This window comes from Phaethon aethereus (assembly GCF_964289735.1).
Source record: "Phaethon aethereus genome assembly, chromosome: 1".
NCBI classification, from domain to species: Eukaryota; Metazoa; Chordata; class Aves; order Phaethontiformes; family Phaethontidae; genus Phaethon; species Phaethon aethereus.
The window spans coordinates 54,888,998-54,912,460 of NC_138575.1; the positions used below are offsets into that span (position 1 = coordinate 54,888,998).

The window sequence follows — 23,463 nt, forward strand, 5'->3', positions numbered from 1 at the left end:
GCAAATAACTGTTTCCTAGTTATTACACGGAGAATATGGACTTCTTGTGGAAAAGCACTAAATAGTTTTATTTAAAAAAAAACAACTCAGATTTCAAGCTTTTTTCATTAATTCCTATAACTGACTTTTTAGAATATTCTTCAAAATCTATTTTACATTGACTGTCACTAGATTTAATAAAAAATAATTTGATCCTCTCATTTTAATTCTTATAATCTGGAAGACAGAAATCAGTGAGTTTCCTGAGACAGGGTTGCTGATCCACTGTGTAGTTACTGAATTTAGTATTTAATGTGATAAAAAGTTCTGGGCTGCATGGTATTTGTAGGATGGCTTCCTTGAAGCAAAGACTTGTAAATTGTATCTGCCAGCCTTATTGAGTGCAGAAAAATGTTTATATCCAAAAATCCAAATAGATGCTGTAAAAACATAACATTGTAGTACAATAAGATGCAGAAGGGTTCTTGGTTTTTCCTACTTGAATTTTTCTGCTTTGCAAGTCTCTGCAAAACGGATGTTTTCTACTCAGGATTTTTATTAAGGGTTATTCACCAATACTGGTGTTTTTAAACTCAATCATTTTTTCCACCACCGTTAACATGTGGAAATGCTCTATACTTATTATAAACATTGCCAGTAAGATTTTTTAAGGAAATTCACTCTTCAATGTTACTGACAGGCCTAAGAGGTTCCAAAGAGCAGTTTCTGGAATATTGATCTTCAGCTTGCATTATCCAAAGCTAGAGCATACTCAAATGGCTTGGTGCAATTGGTAATAAAATGACAATTAATTGAACATGATCTCTGAGCATGCTTCCCTCTTGCAACACAGAAACATAGTCAGGTCCCATTTTTTAATGAAAATTCTTACTTAGGCACCTCTTTTTTTGAGCATCCATCTTCAGAAGGTTGAAGAAGTTATCTCATCTTATGTTTGAACTCTACCTAAAACATCCTCTTTATCCAAAGTGACTTGTGGACCCACTGAGATTGTGCATGGACTTTCACTCAGAATTTCACAGCATTCAGTTTTCAGAATATGTAGTTCTACTATATTTGGGATAAAAATATCTGTACATGCACATTTTTTCATCAAGGGATTCTGAATTATCAAGTAACTTTGGGGTTTTTTTCCACATAATGGAACATGAGGGGGAGAAAAGAACATGCACAGTTAAGCTGATCTAAAACCAGAGGGAGAATTCTTAGTATCTCCTGTAGCAATGTTCATGCTGCTCTGTATTGCTGTTAAATTTCACTGCTTAAAAAGACATGACTATACACTATCACCAGTCTGTCTCCCAAATAGCATATATATGATAAATTTATTATATATCGTTTTGTTAAGGTCATTTGTGGATATATGCATATTATGAACTGAAGGGGACAGAAGAGATGGAGCCTTGATTATGCCTTTAGCAACATTTGGCAGCATAGGTGTTCATGCTCATTGGAGTGAAGTGGCTGAGCTAGTTATAGGCAGCAGGAGAGTTAGCTTGGAAGTACCATTACCATTATTAAAGTAAAGCAAACAGGATTTGCTTTTTAAATTGTTTATTTAGTTTTGTGGACCAGTATTTTATGATTTTTTTTTTTTAAGTATCCAATGAGACTTGGGGTAGAAGAATGTTCTCAGCGAATGTTAGGGCCCCGTGTTTAGTGTCAGTGACTGAAATACTAAGAGTGTATTTTCAAAAACATACACAGCAAGGCAACTGCAGTCTAAAGAGCTCAACTTTCTCACCAGCAGCACACTTTACTGCAACTGGAAGAAGGTAACAGACACCTTTAGTGCTGATGAGGTAGTTCAGCACATCACTACTTATCCTATTTGCTGAAGGTACCAACCAGCATGCCAATTATCTGTGTACTTCTGATATAAGCAATTTTCTACTACAGGCACTCTGGACAGGTCCTGGTAGCTAATTCACTAACCAGCTGAGATTCACTGCTTCCACAACTTGTAGTCACTGCTGAGATGGGCTGGATTTTAAAGTGACCTTGAAATAAGATTTTCCTGCGCTTCAGAAGTCCCCAGAATAATGCAGCAGTTCTCTGCTTGAAACCCCAAAACACATTCTCTCTCTTACAAATCAAGTTGTGTATCTCAAAACACCCACTTAAAAAAACCCATCTATTTTGCAACGTAAAGCATTAGTGGCACTTCAGGAAGCAGCAATTCTAGTAGCTCAAAGGCCTCATCTTTCATGCCAAAGCAGTCTTAATGGCAAGAAAAAGCTAGTTCAAATTCCCTTGAGTATAGCATACAGACAAAACTTTCATTTTTATATCTTTCATTGCCTCTGTCTGCAACAGATATATATCTTGCATAATCCTCAGAAAGCTTCACTATTTAATTATAGGTGTTGATCATATACAGGTTCTTCTGTTGCTCTCATGGAGGCACTCTGATAGGCTTTAGTTCAGTGAAGTTTCAAGTCACTCAAAATGTTTTCTGTTTCAGTCGTTCTTTGAGTATTCAGATGAATTCTTCTCATATGAACATGTATGCAAAAGCTGTTCATGATCTACATCCAGGTTATCTATTATCTGATGGGGTGGAGTGTTTCAAGTCTTGCCCTTTGAAACAGTAAGGAGAGTGAAGGGCGGGTGGTTAGACTGTGCTGTCTTGTGGTGGTTCCCCTGTCTTTTATTGGCATCTTTAGCATGATTTCTGTGGATTGAAACAGATCAAGGTGTTGTATAATTCTTTAACATTGCTGCTGCACGTGGTACAAGTTGGAGTCTGTTGTTTGCTTTCTAAGTCTCCTAGAACCTCTGGGGTTTGTCCTAGGACAAACCTAGTGGCTTTATAAGCGAAAGTATTGAAATGGAATATTCAGTGTATTTCATTAACCCTGTCCTTATTTTATGCATGAAAATGAAAAAGAGTTCTTGAATATGTTTATAGGGTTTTCTTTTTTACCTACCTACAGCTGTAATAACAGACTTTAGATACTGTAAAAGACAGCTACAAAAAGGGAGTAATCTCTTCACCATGTTTATGATTGTTTGATAGGAAAAGAATAATATATTTAAATTGCAATATAGATGCATGTTCAGGATGAATATTGTAAAGAAAACTTTCTCCTGCTTGTGATAGTGAAAAATAGGCCACCTGCAGAGACTGTGGAGTCCATAGCACCAGAGATTTTTTTAAAAAGGTTTCTTAAACTGGGCTATAGCCCCTAAAGAAAGGAAAGGTTAAAAGGAGGTCAGAAAATGCTCATGATGGCAGGGAACAGTTAATGACCTTTAATTGCTGGCAGCTGTTCAGTCTCTCCACAGTGGGGGAATGGATTTTTAAACCTGTAGCCAGGAGTTAGAAATGGAACTACGTTGCCACCAGCAATTAGAGATTTTTGGCTCTTCCCTGTTAATATAAATTCTTGTCAACAGGAATTGCAACTGCCTGTTACTAAGTTAGGGGAGTTGCAGAGAAGCAAAAAGGATCAAGAGGTTATTGCTCAACAGAAAAATGATTCCAAAAGTCAGTCAAGTTTGAAAAAAAGTATGAGGGATAGTGGGTTAGACAAATTTCTGTCAAGAATGATGGATGTTTGATCCTGCTCTAGTCAGGAGAAGGGAAAGGTAGCTGACCTTTGCAGTTCCCTTCTAACAGTTATGATTCTACTGTTGTAATTCTGGATTTTGCCTATGAAACATGAGGTTGGAGAGATGAAGTCTATCCACAGCTGAAGCTTGATCCTCAGAAAAAGCGGTTTTCTTTCCGCCGCCACACATCTCTTCATCACATTTTCACACCAGACCTACAGCGTATGGGGTGCCAAGGTGGGCCTCGCTGGCTGCAGCCTGCCCGCCTCGCGTCTCCCATCCAACAGCCACTCGGTCAGCAGCAGATCTATGGCTCTTACGTGGGACAGTGGACTTGCACAGCAGCTCTGCCCACAGCTTGTCATCACCTCCTTGCTCAGCAGAGCAGGGAACATCACCTTAAAGCTAACGCTGCTCTAATCCTGAGTAAAGTGCCAGCCTTTAACTCATTCCTTCTAGTGTTGTGTTTGGTTTTTTTAAGTAGAGGAAAATTATCACATGGTGTGGCATTGCATGAAAGGTGGAGGGAATTCAACCCATTTACTCAAGCAGGTATCTCCTGTCATGGCACCGCTGGGCCCGGGGGTTCCCCATGGCAGGGGGCAGGGCAGGGCCTGGCAGCCGGGGCCTGTCCTGCTGTCCCAGCCAGAGGGGAGGATGGGAGAACAGACTGCCAGGCCCTGCCCTGGCAGGGATGGGCCAAGGTCAGGCCAGGGTGTCAGCCCATGGGTTGACATCAGGATCTGGCCCAGTGAGGAGAACCGGGGTCAGACACAGCCCCAGGATGGCTGTGCAAGGCCTCCCCGTGGTGCCGTCTGGGGGCCTCCCCCCACAGACACCAGAGAGAAGGGGCCACCCTTGGCTGCACTGGCTTCGTCTTGGTCCCAAGCCCCACTGCCAGATCCCCAGGACCGGGTGATGTGCTCCAGACCCTTACGTCCCTTCACTTTTTATCAAGGTGGGTTCACTACAGCATCCTGTAGATTTAAGCTATTGCTACATGCATGACTAGGGGCTGTGCAGTAGGTAGATCTGAATATGGAGCTTTATACACATCAAAACATGCCAAACTGTGGAAGGACAAACTTCTGCCCAGGCTCATTTATTCAGTGCCTTTCAAGTAACAGTACCTACTGGAGGTCTGCCTCTGGCTGCTCTAGAGGTCTGTACAACTTCTAAGTCAATATTTTATGTAGTAGCTTATTTAAAAAATGCTTCTTTATAGTAAGAAATTTTCAGAGACCATAATAATCCAGAAGGCAATTGTTTAAGCTACTTACCCCAAGAGAAGCCAAGCAGATGGCTAATGTATGTTTTATTGTGACAGGAGATTACATATTTGTCATCAGAGAGGTATTGTGGTATCCTAAATCTGTATGTGGCTCACTAGTGAAGAAAGCAGTCCTCCAGTGTGCATCAGATTTTAATTTTAACATAGTAGGTACTTAAACCATAACTAAAAAGTGGGATTGTTGATAATGTACCATGTTGATACTCAGTATCTTCATTTGGCTTAATGGTGATTTGAATATGTATTTTTATTTTTGTTTTTAGTAGCTAAGGATGTCAACATTTTTTTTGATGAGTTAGAAGGTGTGAACAGCCCTTCCAAAGATGATGACTCCCTGCTTCACCATGGTAATTTGACCAGTACTTCTGATGATGCCAGCAGATTGGAAGTTGTGGGAGAGGTAAGAACACACAGAATTATTAATATAAGAATTATTCGTGCCCATTATAGAGAGTGAATAAATGTAATTTGATCTAAAATCTTATCCTGTGCAAGACAACTGGTATCTGACCTTTGTCATGGGGACTGTTTTTCCATTCTGAGATTATAATGCTGAAATATAAAATATCTCAACGTAAAAGGAGGTTTTATTGATTTCATGCACCCTCACTGAAAAGTCTATACAGGCCTTTGTTGTCTGCTTGTTTTCTGAACCAGACAAGTCTAATGGTTCACTGCTCCTGAAAATAATGGAAAAGTTTTCCCCATATTAATCCTTTGGGGGGAAGGAGGGATGAGGAGAATTTATCATAAATCTCTCATGAGAAGCATTGGATATCGGGTATGTGACACATTCCCTTCCAGTGAACAAGTGACCTCATGGTGCATAATGGTGATTCAGAGAACATGCCAGGGAGGAATTATTCAGCACAAAGTCCCTTTTAAACCTGTAGTGCAGGTTCTTTTGTGAAACACTGCTGAGGAGAGAGATTTTCCTTGTGCTAGAAATTCAGCCCATAGAGAGCTGCACTCCTGGAATGTTTAGACAGATAATTAAAGCAACAAAATTCAGGGCACCCAGAGATATGTTTGACCTTGCTTACAATTTCATCTTCCCCTTTACTCATCACTCTTCCCCAGCTTCCCATGCAACTTACAAAGGTCCTTATTTGCCTGCTTGCACTATAGTGCGTTAACTTGACATGATATTTGTGTGTTGCATTTGGGGATCATGTACCATATGGTCTCTAACAAAAGGACATGGATGAAAGGCACATGATCTTTGCATGTTGAAGAGGAAAAGTGAACAGAAAATGGTCAGAAGGACAGAGGATGAGATAGAGCAACATAAGCTGCTGTTACGGCAAAACCTTATTTTTGTGTTCAATGTATCCTTTGTTGTTTTTTAAAGGGAAAGGGAAGACATCTGAGGAATATTTTCCTAGTTGAACAGATTATCCCTTTTTTTCACATAATCATAACTGAGGAAAATAGCAATGTAGGTCATGTATATGTACAGGAGGAAAAAAAAAAACCCCAGAAATTTGAAAGTCTTAATGGGAGCTAAGGAATGCTGTAGGCTACCAAAAAGCTTCAAGGCACTTGGCCCCTGCCTAATTTCAGAAGGAAAAGATACACTGTTTAGCTGTGCTGTGGTTTGCACGGATGAATACGGGAGCTCAACTATACAGCGGTGGATGAACTCTGAAGCTTTAAGCTGCCTTTCATTCTTTCAGTTTAGTAGCTAAGAGAGCCTGTTGATCCTGCTTAATGCCATCAGGATAGGGGATGTGGCCCCGGTGAAAGTCTTTCTGAGTGTATTGATGTTTGTTTGGTTTAGTTTTAAAGCTAGCATTGCAGCCAAATAATTCAATATGGTTTCTGTCTGAATTCATTAAAATAAATTTACAATCAAAAAAATTTACAAGTACATAGCAAAGTTTTCTTATCACTTTTGTGTGGCTGACAAGTTGAAATATTGTTTGCTTCAACTGTTTGTTGTTTGTACTTCACCAGAAGATCCAATGAAGACTTTACAGATGGAGCTTTATCAACAGCTCCTTAACAGATGCAGAGCCAGATTGGGATTCAGCTTATCCTTTGGCTAGAGATGTTGGATTTTTTCTTTTGTTTTTTGTTTCATTCAAACACAGCTACAATCTGAGCAAATTAAAAATCACATTTCCCTTTGCGTGCATTGATCAAAATACTTTTTACATATGTCAATATAACAATTCAGTATACACTTTACAATTTAAATACAGGGACATATTATCACTAAAATATTGTATTACTTCCACTGACGTTTCATTTTCTGAGAACTGGAAAAGCAGCAGAAAAAACACAAAAATTAAAGGAAAATGGTTTAGGACCTGTACTCTAGATATTCATCCATTCTGCCTTTCTTTCTATGGAGTAATAAATTGGTTGTCTTTATCCAAACAAGGAGAATGGTGAAGATGAGATGGGACAAAATTTGACTTCTTCTGAAATGAGCTTATATGGCCCATTCTTGACATTCCAGCTAATATAGGTAGTTTTGAAATTAAAATTGTAAGAGTCACTTCTACAGTCTTCACTTTAAGCATCAAACTCTCTTGATATCTGGGGGCAATTAACATTGCACTGAATAAAGTTTTTTTTAACAATCTCTTTTATAAATTGGAACTTGCACTGAAGATTATGGCAGAAAAAAGGTATTCATGTTAAAAAATAAGAATTCTGACATTCTTTATGGCACTTACGATAGCTTGTTTAATTTCAGCTCAGTTTTCTTGTGTGTATTTACCAGAACACAAGCAAACTACATAATTTTTTTTCACCAAATCCTGGTCTTCTTCAGTGATCAGGGTGGATATGGAAAGACATTATCTAAGCTTTCTGAGAAAACTACAGATCTGATACTTCCTAGCTTTTGAGCACTTGATTTTGCAGCATAGATAATTCCATTATTAGAAAAGCTTCATGTAATTAGATATATTATGGTGTCAAGAAGAATATCCCAACCAGTGAAGGTGCATGGAAAAATAAAGTTGCAGCGTCCACAGATTTATAATCTAAACGGGCAAAAGGATATTAAGAAAAAAGAACACACAGAGAAAATATACTCGTTCTTTGATTAGAACTGTGGCTTAAAAACTGGATGGTTCTGGGTTATCATTGTTAGTGGTGCAGGTATTAACCCCCTCCACCAGCTGTGAAGTCATATGCAGGGGACTTTTAGTTTCAAGTAGCAACAAACAACAGGAAAAGACGATTGCTTTAGAATTCAAAGATCTTATCTTCATTGAGCATCCATACTGATAATAACCAGGTACCAAAATAACTAGGAGTCAAGAATGAATCTAATCTGTTATTAAATTAGTGAACATTGGAGTCCCTTCTGATTTATTCTTTTAAAGACTTGTGGGTAAAGTTTCAAATTTCCTTGATATCCCTAACTGCACTTTTGTTTAAATATTCCATTTAAAGTCTCTATAGCTGTTAGGGTTATGAATTCTCTGATTTTGGATCATGAAACATTTGGGGTAAGCCCTTTAGTATAAGCTCTCCTAGCATGTATGTGTCTAAGAGTCATAAGTCTATAAATGTTGATGGCTCCCAATTGTGTGGGTCTGAGAATATGAAAGAAAACTAGTGCATTTCTTGGGAAAGAATTCCCAATTATACAACTTTAGATATGCGTATTACAAATAAAGCTGCAAAGATAGCCAGAAATGCTGAACTTCTTCCTAGAAGTCCTCCCTGTTCTTCATAAAATCATAGAATAGAACCATAGAATACTTTGGGTTGGAAGGGACCTTTTAAGATCACCTAGTCCAACCTCCCTGCAATAAGCAGGAACATCTTCAACAAGATCAGTTTGTGCAGAGCCCCGTCCAACCTGACCTTGAATCTTTCCAGGGATGGAGCATGTATCACCACTCTGGGCAATTTGTACCAGTGTTTCACTACCCTCATTGGGAAAAATGTCTTCCTTATATCTAATCTAAATCTACCCTCTCTTAGTTTAAAACCATTACCCCTTATCCTGTCACAACAGGCCCTGCTAAAAAGTCTGTCCCCATCCTTCTTGTAAGCCCCCTTTAAGTACTAGAAGGCTGCAGTAAGGTCTCCCCAGAGCCTTCTTTTCTCCAGGCTGAACAACCACAACTCTCTCAGCCTGTCCTCATAGCAGAGGTGTTCCATCCCTCTGATCCTTTTTGTGGCCCTCCTCTGGACCCTCTCCAGCAGGCCCATGTCTTTCCTGTGCTAAAGGCTCCAGAGCTGGACGCAGTACTGCAGGTGGGGTCTCAAAAGAGCACAGTAGAGGGGCAATATCACCTCCCTGGACCTGCTGACCACACTTCTTTTGATGCAGCACAGGGTACAGTTGGCCTTCTGGGCTGCGATTGCACATTGCCGGCTCATGTCCAGTTTTTCATCCACCAGTACCCCCAAGTCCTTCTCAGCAGGGCTGCTCTCAATCCATTCTCTGCCCAGCCTGTATTGTTACCAGGGGTTGCCCCAACCTAGTTGCAGGTGCCCCCCAACTTAGCCTTGTTGAACCTCATGAGGTTCACACAGGCCCATTCCTCGAGCTTGTCCAGGTCCCTCTGAATGGCATCCTGTGCCTCGGGCGGTGTACTCCAGTGAGTCTCCTGGACCATACTAGAGTGGGCCCAAAGTAAGCCCTCAAGCCTATGTAGTGTGGACAGCAGGTCCTCAGCACAGGTTGTTTTGCTCCACACAGCCTTTCCTATTACACCACTTTACTTGCTAAAATACACGTAGTGACTCTGGGACCTACAGACCAGGAAGGATGGCTTAGCAGGAGGCTTAGAAATCAAAACAGGACCACCAAGCTGACCCACTTCCTCTAAATCTCCTACCCTTCCTTTATTGAAATAACCTTAAATATCCTTCTGTGGGTTTTTTATGTCTTCTCAGCATAGATATTTTATGGAAAAAATAAACTGTGCTTCCTTAGCTCTTTTCACATTTAATGCTCTCTGAAAAATACTGATATCCTGATAATATCATTTGCCAGCATGATATGCAGTATACATATAAATGGTTATTTCCTTAGGGCTTAAATCTTTTTTCTTGCCTTCTTTTTTAGCTCAAAGAACTGTTCCACTATATCAAGCCTGTGTTAAGCTCTGTCAGGAGTCAGGCACTGTAATAAAAGAATCTTAGAAAAATTCCCCTTTCTGCCTTCAGTAAACTGGATATACCAAGGGGATGGGACATTTAGGATGCTTTCATTGTTTTTTCCATTTAATCAAAATGCCTGCTAAAAATCAGGAAGATAGCTTACACTAAACACTTTGGATGGGAATATTCTTTTTTTTTTTTTCTGTAAGAAATTCTGTAAGAATCATTTGTCCTATTACTATGTTCACTTTTTATGATTTAAATTAAGAAGCAGTTCTCCTATGAAGAAAGTATTTTGAAAATTCCCTACTGTTCCCAGATGTGAAAGGCAAAATATTCATTTTTCTCAGAGATTTCATCATACATTATAGGGCATGGCTATTCATGGCAAGAATTGTTTTCCAGCAATTTCCAGCAAATTCTGGGAAAAAAAGAGAGGAATTAGTGTAACCCTCCTGTCAGCTTGGAGCTTGATTTACCTTGAGGTCCCTGAAGGCCCCTGCCCATTATACTGCCCTGAAGGAGTGCTGTTTGTTCCCATATATCATTCACAGTGTACATTTCTTGTATGAAACACTCCAGCCCACAAACTGCCACATAATTTCAACTTGTTTGAAAGCGAAAGCTTAAGCCCTGGGCAGGAGTTGTATTATGTAGAAGTAGTATTAAATTGTGAGGAGAGTCTGTAGAGGGTTTCATCTGATGAATTTCTGAAAGAACAACAGCATTTTTGTCTTTCAGATCTCAGGAGAGGGACCTGCTTGACTTCTTATTAACAGCGAAATCAAGTTGTTTCTTTCTGTCAGAGCAAACATTTGAACAGGCACGTTCTTTGCAGGGAATAGCCAAGGAACAGTATTTATTGCGTTTAGATACTGGTAGACCAAACAGCAGAAATTATTTTCAAATAAATCCAGTGGGTTTCCTCAGCTGTTCCTTAAGCCAAGAATATACTGTACTTAGTCTGATGAGGTATGATGAGTTAGGTACAGGACCTTCATATCCTTTCTGTGTCCTGTGAGGCCGAGGCACTATGGTCATTGCAAAGAAATGAGAATCTGTGCCAGGTCTTAGTGTTTCTCACCACAGTAAATATTCATGCTGTTGTTTATTCTTCTCACATGTACAAAGGCATTCTACCATACTAAGTTCTTAATTTTAAATTGACACTTCAGTAACACTATTCTCTGCTTTATTTTATATATAAGAGGTTTTTCCTAATTTTCTGGAGGGTGGTGGTGGAGGCAGGTTGTCTTGCATTCTCTATTCTCCTCTATCCCGTGCCTGTATGACCAAACATCTGCGTAGAAGACCTCCTGGTTTTGCAATGAGGAAGTCTCTACTACTTTCAAATGACCTCAGAAGCACTGTATGTAAAGCACCTAAGAACTTGAACGGCTTGTTCAGATTCCTTATCTTTCTTGATGAGTATTACGGAAAACTGTTGATGCAAACAGCAATGCAGCAATTACCAAGGCAAATTAACATTACTGAAATGTTTGACTTTCTCTTTACAGGAAGTGCCTGATAAGAACAAAGCCAACGGACTATATTTTAGAGATGGAAAATGTCGGATTGACTACATCCTGGTATATAGAAAATCTAATCCACAGACAGAAAAGAGGGAAGTATTTGAGAGAAATATCAGAGCAGAAGGTCTTCAAATGGAAAAAGAGGTAAGAGAGTTTTCTTGAAAAAAACTTCCAACATTTAAAGCTGTGTAGAATCTGCAGGTATGAGTTTTGATTACTCTGAAACCCCTTTACTCTGTTGCAGCAGTGGAAAAATGCTTTTAAGAATGCCTAAACATAGTCTATTTATTTGCCAGAAGAGTGGGAAAGCATAGCCTAAAGGAAAATCAGACACATGAATTGAAGGCCAGAATAGGCCATTACAGTCATCTTTTTCAACCTTACGCACAAGTAGGCCACAGAATTTCATCCACTGTGCTGTGCAGTAGAGGAAACAAGTGCTGGGTTTGGATGGCCTAAATTCTACTGAGTGCAATCCACATTACTGCACCTGCATTTCCTTTTAGCTACCTGCTCCAGTGTTTGCTGAAGCTTTTGGTACTCTTTCCAGATACCTAACTAGACCCCTGCTTTCATTTTCCTCTCATCTTAGGCATAGGGACTTGAGCAATATTTTGGTAGCTTAAAAGCAGCCTAAAATCTCTCCTCCTGTCTTAATCCTAAACATTGAAATAATTGGACAGTACATATGAGTCATTTATAATAATGTTATTTCCAGCACTATGTCCTAAGCCAGTAAGTCTTTTCTGGACAAGAGTGTAAAAATAAATGCAAAGTGTCTAAAAGTGTATTGATGTGATACCTAGCAGGAGCAAGGCTTAAGGAGACTATCTCTCTTTCGCGTAGGTTATGTTCTTAAACTTTCATAAGCATGCTTAAACAGGGCTTAAGTCTCACTTCCATGCAGAATAGATATTGCTGATTATTTAGCTTTATTTGTGCTTGATTGACTCACAATCATGCTAATATGCATTGTCATGCTGCCACTGATGGAAATGGTAGAGGAATATTCAGGTTACAGGCTTTGATCAATTATGTGGGTGCTTGTTGTGGTTCAGCCCCAGACAGCAAACACTCTCTCACTCTGCCCCTGTTGGGATGGTGGAGAGAATCAGAAGGGTAAGAGGAGAAAACTCATGGTTTGAGATAAAGACAGTTTAATAGGCAAAGCAAAAGCCGCACACGCAAGCAAAGCAAAACAAGGAATTCATTCACCACTCCCCATGGGCAGGCAGGTGTTCGTTCAGCCATCTCCAGGGAAGCAGGGCTCCATCACATGTAACGGTTACTTGGGAAGACAGATGCCTTAACTCCAAACATCCCCGCTTCCTTTTTCCCCCAGCTTTACATACTGACCATGATGTCATATGGTATGGAATATCCCTTTGGCCAGCCTGGGTCAGCTGTCCTGGCTGTGTCCCCTCCCAGCTCCCCGAGCACCCCCAGCCTTCTCGCTGGCAGACCAGAGCTTGAAAAGCTGGACAGTCCTTGACTGCTTAGCAACAACTAAAAACATCAGCACATTATCAACATTTTTTCATCCCAAATCCAAAACACAGCACTATACTAGCTATAACGAAGAAAAGTAGCTGTGTCCCAGCTGAAACCAGGGCAGTGCTGTACATTGTCTCCCTTTCTTTCACTGAATTTGTGGTACACATGTAGATATTCTGCCTGGGTACTTGAAAGGCATGCTTCTTTGGAGAACACTGGGGAGGAAAAAATGGAAGCTGTTTCTCTCCAGAATAATGAAAATGTTTCCTTTCTTTAATTGTTTTTGAATGAACACAGTTACTGGTGAACATAAGTTTGTAAGACCATATCACTGGTTACATCAACGAGTTACCATAATCTATTCCTTCAAATAACCTGGAAGTTAGCATCTTTAGTGCTGCAGTAGTTGAAAGATGTTTTCAATGGCAGCCATTGTTCATTTATTACATTTCCTGTAAACATACCACTGTCTCTAGGTGGTGTAACCCAGCATCCAAGAACATGAAAGTGTTGCTGCAGCTGTTTAGCTTCACATCCTCAAAATCTGCCTTGCTTCCACCAAGAGAAATCTTGAAGAAGTGTCTGACATTTGGGCAGTGTAGAAAATGAATGTGGAACGAATTCTCCCTATTGATACATCTGTCCAATGGTTTTGAACAAATCTTTTCCTGCTTTGTGATTTTTGCAGATTTATTACTGTGCTAAGGTCAGCAGTGAAAGTTATGAAATCACTTTATATTTTAAATATTATGAAACTTATTGCAACATTCTGCACTGAAAACTTTTTCAAATTAATGATTTAAGTGCTTACTATAGAGTTTTCTGGTGGCTTTAAAGCCCATTTAGTTGGACTTGCTGCCTAGGCTGCATGAATGTTCTGCCCATTTGATTATTCATTTCAGTTTCTATTATGCTACTGACATGCAGTTTTACTTTTTATTAATCTCATTTGGCCTTGGTGTGACTTCTTGCCAGCATCAGTAATTGTACATTTTCTAAACTCAGAATGATCAAAATGAGGTTGTGTTACATGACTCAGACTAATGTTTTTAAAATCTAGGGTAACAATCTTTTTTAACATATGACTCTGCCCTAAAATTAAACCCTAATATGTATATTTTATGATCACGTTAGTTTCCAAATTTAATTATAATCCTGAAGGAAATAAGTACGTTCTTGGTACACTCCCTCCCCCTCCCTGCAGAGTAATGGTTGTGCTGCATAACACTTAGGTTTAAACTAAGCGGTGTGATCGGTTAATGCCTAGATTATTTATCATTATTTTTACTTCTCCTTTTGGTGAGACTACGCATCATTCTGATTTTCAGTTCTGGAAGATTTTAACAGCAGGTTTGTTTTCTAATTGTTCGTACATAATATATTGCTTCCACTGGGAAAAGTTTGCTCCCAGATAAAATGGGACAATTGTCTGTGGCTTTGGCCACAGAACTTATACAGAGGCACCAGACTGTAACTGCTGGACTGAAAGAAACTTTTTACCTTCCGTGAATTTTATGTGGTTGTTGGTAACTGCTTTGACTACTGTTTATATATTGATATTCAGTTGTATTAGTCCTGTGTTTCCAATGTGAAATCAGTGGCAGAGAGGAAAACTTACAGAGCTGTTCACACTGCAGTTTCAAAACCACATTTCTCGGTAACACTGCAGAGAGAGAAAAATGCACTGTAGTGATGCACTGACAAATGTAGCACAGCAAAATACCCAGGAAATAGTGGGTGCAGGGAGCAAAGTGTTCACTTAATAGCATGAAATGAGAAAGTCAATCTGAAATGATATGAATAAATGTTGATATCACTTCAGGCACAATGTCAAGATCATGTAGTTGAGAAAGATCTGAACAGGTATATGTTTCTGACTCTAGAAAAAGATGATAACATTTTGAAGATATTCCTCAATGAATTCACAGTTACATTCTTCAGCTATACCACACTACTCTCCCATGGAAGTTTTGCCAGGTTTGGTGCTTTATATAACCAGTAGTGAACAACAAGGGGATCCCAGACGAAGGAACAGATCATTGACTTAGTGAAGGTATGGAAAATGGAGCTCTAAGAGCGAATGCTAGTCGAGTGGAACAGCATAAAATATTTTATGACCCTTCTCCCTGCTTTTTAGTGTATATTGGGTCTGGATAGGATGACTGTGTTGTCCCAGTCCAACAGGGATCACATCCAACACATATGATCATATGCATAGAAGCGTTAAGTTAATTGAAAATATAGGTCACTCCAGGAAAAGAGACTGTATTTGCTTTTCAGCCAGATATAAAATTTCCTATATTAATTTATCCTTTTCCACAGTGTCTCACAAGTGAGATAAATAACTATGATATCCTGGCTCTGGGATTCTTGATGACTCCACTGTTTTAATTTTTTAATACTCTTTGAAACAGACTTACGTATTGGGTAAAATGGTGAGGGCAGTCTTCCAAATGGAGCAAGTTCTTATCAGAGATGAGGTACCAATAGCATTGCTGGTTTGTAGGCACTGATACCTTCTGTAAATATTACACAAGACTCATACCTTCCAGAGTTGACTAGCGAATGGTTAACAGGAGACAGAGTACTACTGTCCACAATCTGAGGGTATATTTTGTGTTTATCCAAATACAAGATAAACCTGAGACTGGGATCAACCGATTGCTTCTCAAAAAAAAAAATTTGCTATCACTTTTTTGTAAAGAGAAAATACAGATAGCGTCTGTCATTCCAAATACAGTGTTCATTCCTCTGGGACAGTAAAAACCCAGCATTTTTCTGGAAAACCTATCTTTTAAAGAGAGAATGAAGAGTCAGAATTACACTGGGCCCATGGTATTTTTCACAGGAATAAATATTTATAAGTTCAACCTGTTGGCCAAAATCTCGCTAAGTTCCATATCCCAAATTATTCCTGCAGCTTCAACTAATGTATATTAATCCCTGTCCTTAATGGCCAGGTAGAAATAAGTTGCTGTAAACAGTAACTATGCTGTGCTGGTACGTGAATACAGTATTACAGACATCTTTCAGTAAGGTACTTTAGATTATACTACACTAATAGAGCAATCACAAAGGTAGCCAGCATGGAGTAGCTAACATACATAACTTCTTCACTTGCAATTTATTTAAGCTGGACTGTAATGCAATGCAAATGCATGGTAGAGGTAAGGTAGTTCAAAGAAATCTATGCTGGATGAACAAAGACAGACCACCCTTGGATTGTAATTTGTAAAAGAGAAAAAGGAGGTCATCTTAGATTTAAGTAAATATTGTGTATCCAAAATGAATCTGATGTTGGGTAGTATCTGGTCATGTAGCCCTAGGAATAGACTACATTTAGTTTGAGCTTCGTGTGTTTTGGGGTTTTTTTCGCTCCTCATGACTGCACTAAACTAATTCATACAGAGTAGTTCTACTACTAAATGTACTTTATATCTTTTGTTTAATGATTGTGTCCAAAGTTTTTAATTTATAATTTGTAAGTTGGTTTGATATAGTTTATTTGAAAAGGCGTTTGACATGCCAGTAGAAATTGATATATAGAAATGTAGTAAAGGGGAACATAAGCAGTGAAAGTAGTATGCAGGCCCTTTATTTTTTATATTTTGCATATTACTGTATACTAATGTTTCAGTATAAAAGCAATTAACTGCTTTAAAGCAATAGCATTCCTTACTGCCTTAAAAAGCAGGGCTCCTCACAGCTATTGGATGTGAAATATGTTTCAGGAACTAGTTTCAGATATTTTACAAAAAGCAGTCAGTCCATTTGGGCTTCTTGTCTGCGCATTGGTCTTTGCATCTCCCGGATGAAAGAAGATGTTAGTGTAGTGTATTGGTCCAGTTTTCAGGAGCAATCCAAATAGTGTGTTTTTTGTGTTACATGCCTGATTAAAAATTTAGACATTGCCACCATAAATGTCAAGATGTCACCATGGCATCTCTAATTGCATTCACTCCCTGCCTCAAGCAACAGCTGACATTTCTGGGGCAACATCTGGCAGCCAATATGCAGCTGGTGTATACAATAGGCAGTAGAAATATACAATAGAGGTTCTCTGGCGAAAACCCCAAAAGATGGGGAAGAAAAGCACAGTATAAGCTTCACTTTTGTTGTATGAACAAATGTCTACTAGCAGGTATAATCTGAATCTGAAAGCTATGTTTTGAGATCTTTTTCAGTAGTTGATGCAATATAATTACAGGATACTATTATTTCATGACTTTTTAAGTTTGCAAGCAGATGTAGACAGGTTCATGGTGAGGTAGCAGGAGTTCTGTGAAACAGTTTCTCTTAATTTGGCTGTAACTTTGCACTAGTGGGGCATAATGTTAGAGGCTAGAAACACGTATTCAGTAAGACTTATATTTAGCAGCAACTTGGAGCCTGGTTTAAAATGATGAATGTTGAGAGAAATTACAGATGACAGAAAGGGCACACAATATAGTATCTCTGTGACTCTTGGCTCATCCCTGAGTGTAAAACCAAAATAAACTTATGACCATGTCAAAGTGAAGTAAAAGTTAGAAATAAAGAATGAGTATGAAAAAACCCAAGAACTTCAAACACTGAAACTTTAAATATAGTTGTGTTCAGAAAGTGATGATGTGAAAAAGAGACGTTATAATCAACAGCTATTCCTCCTGAGCACAGTCAAATATTATCATCTTTCTTTCTGGAAAAAAAATATGTCTACTACTTTTTATTGTTGTTGTTAGTACTGCAGAGCCAAAACAGTTATGTGAGACTGATCTGCTTTTTTCTGGTTTGTGCGTCATTGCTGCAATTGTTCATGAAAGTCCTGTTACATAAACATTATTGCTGATTGTGATTCATGGGCAGAAAAGAATTAAGCTGACTTCTAGAGCCCAAGTGGTGTTTGCAGATCTGAGTGAGGAAAGGTGTTTTATAAACTTAGCTTATGTAATTTGGTTCTCTGAGAAGCAGTGCACAATAAAATCTCTGTGCCTTTGGAGTGACTCTGAGTTTCTTTTTTGCTTATGACTTCAGTTTATTCAGTTATTGAAAGAACAGTAACTTGTTTGTAACTTATTGCTGCTATAGATGTTAATTTAATCAGCCAGGCATACAGTTCATAACAGAGTGCTCAGCCTATGGCCCAATAACTATTTGCAGCTTGCCAGAAGAGTTTGTGTTGCAGGTCAGGAATAGGCTGCAGGTCCGCTGGGGAATCTTTTCCTGGCTGCTATTTTCCTTTAGTGCTCATATCCCTTCCCTGTCATGTTGAGTTTACTCTGCACATACCAAAGTCCCCTATCCACTAGAGAAAAGGGTGGCTAGGGAAAGCTTCCACCACCAAAATTAGACCTTCTGCCCTCTGAACTTTTTTTACAGAGGAAGATATCTGTGTGCATGCACTTGTGACATATATGCAGTATATGCCCTGCCGCTAGGAAGCACCAGGACAACTGTGCATGTGATGTCATCCATAGCGTGCAGGCATGGTAGGTCAGGCCATGTGGAGGATGTCACCTATGGCCAACAAGCTTCCATTTAGGACAAACTCTATAGCTCACTACCTAGAAAGATCAGGGGTTGCTGACCCAATGAGTCTGTCAATTCCAACACAGTTCACATCTTCTTTTTGTTCTGTAACAATGTATGACTCCTTTAATTGCAGTGGGGCAGATTCCTGGCTATCACCTTATCATTTAAGTCAACAGCTCAATGGCAGAGGGATCACATGTAGTTCAATGTTAATCTACCACTAACTGATATCAATCATTCAGTAGCTTTCATGCACTCTAATAAGTTGTTTCAGTCTCTCACTTTTCTGATCCTATTATTCAATATGTAAATAACTACAGCTAATGAACGTACAATACAAATTATGCAACCTGCAGGAGCTGTGGTTTCACAAACAGCATAGTATCCCACTATTAGGAGGTGCAGTTTGTTATCTATGTTTAAGCACTGTGTCTGACTGCATCCACAAATCATGGATGCAGACATAAAAGTGACATAAACTATGCCTGCAAAAAGGGAACCAGACTGAAATGCAAAACCACCACATGCATTATAAGTGAAAGTGCTTCCAGCTATTTAATTTAAAACATTGGGCTGCTCATTTCATCCAAATTCAGCCAGAGCAAGTTAAAAAGAGACTCGTCTTCCAAAGATTTATTGTTCGTTATCTAATGCAAATAGCAAGTGCAGTCTCTTTTCGTCAGTGTTTTACAGAAAAATGTATAGGTACGAACAATGTCCTTTTCCAGAGAGTGCTCTGTAGCAAAAAGCGTAGTCACTAAACAGTGGAGGAGTTTCCAGCTACCTGGGCTTCTAAGGGAAAATGTTTTAGCTTTCAGATACTATGTCCACCATACAGCACAGTGACAATTTAGGAGAGAAATTTGAGGAAGTACATGGAAGTCTGGATTGATAGAGTCTGAAGTCAAACTTCAGTGTGCAGTTTTTAGAAGTAACCTTGTTTGTCTGAGGGAGCCCAAAAATTAATATGTTTCTGAGATTACAAATTCCAGCCTTTAACAAGACTTTGTAAAGCTACTAGACTAAGGAACTGTTGCTGAAATATTTATCTACATTTGAAAAAAGTGTGGCTTCTTCATGGAATATGGAGATAATATAGAAAATATGTAGATAAGTGAAAAAGGATAAAAAGGCCCTTGAGAGACTTCTTTTCCTTTAGGAATGTTGAGTAGGGTTTTGTTGTCAAAAGAGTTTCCTGTCATCATTCTTCACAAATCAGAATGTCCCTGCTCACTGCAGGGGTGTTGGACTAGATGACCTTTAAAGGTCCCTTCCAACCCAAAGATTCTATGATTCTATGACACCAGGCTCATGGGAAAAAATAGACAGGCGATAGATTAAAAAAAAGATGATGCTTACATATGAGGTATCCCCTATATGTCAAAAGTCACCTTTCCCTTTACAATAATTGGTCTTAAACTGCAATTATTTTTGAGATGTTGTTTGCCTGCCAGTGGCATCAGAGACAAGTGTAATCCACAAGGCTACAATCACTTAACGCACAGCGAGAGTCTTCATTGCCCAAAGGTGAGATGACTGGTTTGCTGCAACACTCTCTGATAGTACTGGCTTAATGAGCAGAAATCTAGAGCTGTCTGTAGGGAACAGAAAGACAGGGTATACAGAAATGCCAGCAGTACATTTTACATTCTCATTTCATGTTGGTGATTTTGGTGTTGAACTTATTATGAAAAGATGGCATTGTATTTGCAGCATTACGCTTCTGAAGGAATAATAATGAGTTCAAGCGGCCACAGCACCTTCTTGGTCTAGGGGACATTTGCATCTTGCCCTGCAGTACGAAGTGGTGCGGGGCTGCCCTCCCTGGAATTAGTCCCAAGAGGGAAGTACGAATCTGGAAAGGACAGTTCCGTTTCTCACCTACTTTTGGCACAAGGGCCTCTCATTAGCCAATTACTTACTTTATGATACCAGGGTAATTCATTCATGGAGCAAGTGGAATAGTGGCACCATGTGCCTTGGATTAACTCTGCATTAATTGCCTAAGAGCCTCACAAAATAGAGCTAGTCAAATTACCTCAGTGCTCAGACTTTATTGAAAAACACATTTCAGTTTATGGCTCTCTGGGCCCAAATTAAATCCAGCATTATCCACTGCATATTTACATGTTTGTTTCTTGCTGCTTCAGAGTGGTAATGAAGTGATGTTGTAAATGAAGTTTAATAAAACCTGACCTGAGGGAAAAACGTTCCTGAGATATCCACATCGACTGAAACCCCTGACAGATGACTAGTCATGTCCGCCTGTTTGAAGTTTTATCTGGTTTACAAAACTCTGTTCTGTGCACAAATATCTTTCGTATTCTTATATGAAAGCTTTTCAAACAATCTCTGAAAGTGCTTTGTAGACAAAGCAGTGTAAAGACCCATTTCTTTCCTCTTGGAGGTTTTCATGGTACAGTACATACTACTTTTCTTAGATACAACTTGTTCTTTCCGTTAATAGACCCAAGTAAATCTTTCTATTTATAACAAATAAGATTGACCCTCCTTTCTGAAGTCTCCACTGTCAAGCACTAATATAAGAACTTCGTGCTTACTGTTTTTAACAACTATCTCTTACACCTTCTTAAAATTAAAAACTTCCCATAAAGAAGGAGACTTCCACAGTGAAAATGTAAGTAGGAGAAGAACAAACAAAATGGAGACATGTAAATCTGGAAACCATGACTATACGTTCTCTTGCAATATGCAAAATTCATTATATTATTAATGACTGGTAGATTTGGAGACATTTTCTCTTCATTTCCAATGTGGTTTTTTGACCTTCCCTTTTCAGGTTAGTTTATAAATGTCATGTTTTGAAAAACTGACATTGTAGGCTAATAATAATAGTATAATATTGAGGAATTTTCACATTCACATACTTCTATATATAAGAAGTAGAAGTATATAGTTTTCCTATATCTTTCTGTGTCTCTGTAATATCATGTCTAATGTTGAGTATACACTATTTCCTTATGTATAAAATTTAAGGGTTTGAATTTAGATATAGATAGGTTTTAAAATGAAATTGGTTGGAAAATAATCTCCCATAATATGTTTACAAATCATTCATCTAATTTCAGTGTATTCTTTTCACATTTTTAGTTTAATTGGCTTCGTTTCAGAAGCAGAAATCATTTTTTGAAAGAAGTGTATCAGCAAGTTTATTTGCTTGACTGGTAGTTGCTAAATTCCAATTAATATATTTTTCTCCACCTTTAACATTCTTCTCTTTTCTTCTTTTTCTGAGGAAAATTGCATGAAGGCTTTTTAATCAATCTATTAAAACCTCTTTTATTCAGGCCATTCCCTTTAAAATGGCCATTTAAATGAGACACTTATTCTCATGATTCTACTAGTTGTGCAAGTCTGATTTTCTCAATTACCAAACATCAATAAAAATAAAGTTCTGTAATGTAATTTTCAATTTCTTTAAAATAGAAGCTATAGTTATCCACATTTAGGAGAAAGCTATTGAGACATGTTTACATGCGACAATTATTCTGACTTCTTTGTAGTGCAGGCATATAAGATAATTTTGGATATAGACTTCAATTTGGTGGTCTGAAGAGGATTTAGCACCTCTGGAGTGTACAAATTGAGTCTGAAGGCCACTTCACCAGGTAACACCAATCATGCTCCAGTTCAGGATCCTGCACATTATTTTGACTAGGGAATGAAAAGCAAAAGGCAGCTGTTTTTTTCTTTGTTGTAATCTATTTTATTTTAAAAAGGAATGTATAAAGTTTCTGTGGAGATCAGAAAAATCACATGTAAGATACTTGATTTGCTTGTAAAACTGAGCACTTGTCAACTGGCTCAAAGCCTTCCCGTGTATGCACATTGACTAGGTAGGTAATGAAATCACCATCTCTTAAGTTTGTTAGCAAATCAGAAAGCACTCTTGCCTAGTCCAGATGACTGACTCTTTCCCTGCCTTTTTATAGAATCATAGGATAATTTGGGTTGGAAAAGACGTCAGGAGGTCTGTAGTCCAACCTCGTGCTCAAAACAGGGTCAGCTATGAAAATCAGGACTCTCTTGCCTCAGGACTTTCATGTGCCTTTTTCCAGGTGGATACACCAATTCATTTTTTATGTCTGGTTGGGGTTTTTTTGTCTTTACAGTCCATAAAGGAGCCCAGCTACGTTCTACAATTATCTTACATGAAAGGCAGACGTTCCACTCAGTTTTTATATGGGTTAGCCTAATGTCCAGTAATTCCAGTAACTCAAGAGTTTTACTGCATTACTCTTTATATGCTCTTCTCCACTCAGAAACTTGTCTCTCCATACCTAGAATTCTGTGCCGTTCTTTGCCTTGTAAATTAATAATCTGATCTGTGACTTCATTTTCTGAGAATGTGGAGAAGTTCAGGCATGAACTTGTCATGGGAGTGTCATGGGAGTGCTGTTGGCAAGGCACGTCTGAAGGTCATCTTCCTGAAGCAGAACTGTTGCCAATGCTAGGTCAGGATGGCCATGGCTTTTTTCTTCTGTATCTGTAGTTCAGTGTAGACTTCAGCCTGGCCCTTCATCTCCAGAGTTCTTGAGTTTGTACTGTGTGTGTTACTGCTATTGGAAACGGTGGCTTTCTGAGACAGGATTGGATTAAACAAATGTCCTGAAACAGCAGTTGAGTGGATGGAAGCTGTGGTATGCAGAACATCCACGATCAACAGTCTTGTGCAAATTTATGGATTCTGTCATGAGGTTCAGAAATCCACAGGGGAGAAGAATTCAAGTAGTAAAATACAGAAAGTACTGACCAAAATCAAGAGGCCTTCTGAAGTGCAAAGGACACTAGTGGGAAGCTTTGCTATTTACAGATATGTATTTCCCTATGTATTCTCTGTGGGCAGAATGAATAAGGTGGGATGGGGAAAACGGGTGGCAGCCAAGGCCTTGTAAAATGTTCTGAATCACTTGCTGTCACTCTGATGTGTCCCAGACAGCTAAGCTGTGAACTAGAGCCACCTGTGAAGGTGCAGTTGCAGGA

The 23,463-nt window shown here is 38.8% G+C and overlaps 1 protein-coding gene across 1 annotated transcript in view; it reads left to right on the forward strand.

Moving 5' to 3' along the window:
- Positions 1-23,463, forward strand: part of ANO4 (anoctamin 4) — a gene marked incomplete at its 3' end in the record, with an annotated part of 137,379 nt that overhangs the window by 22,705 nt on the left and 91,211 nt on the right. Inside the window, exons 3-4 of the mRNA XM_082014280.1 lie at positions 5,110-5,246; positions 11,440-11,598. Coding sequence (XP_081870406.1) covers positions 5,110-5,246; positions 11,440-11,598 — 296 coding nt within the window. The remainder of the gene's footprint in view (positions 1-5,109; positions 5,247-11,439; positions 11,599-23,463) is intronic.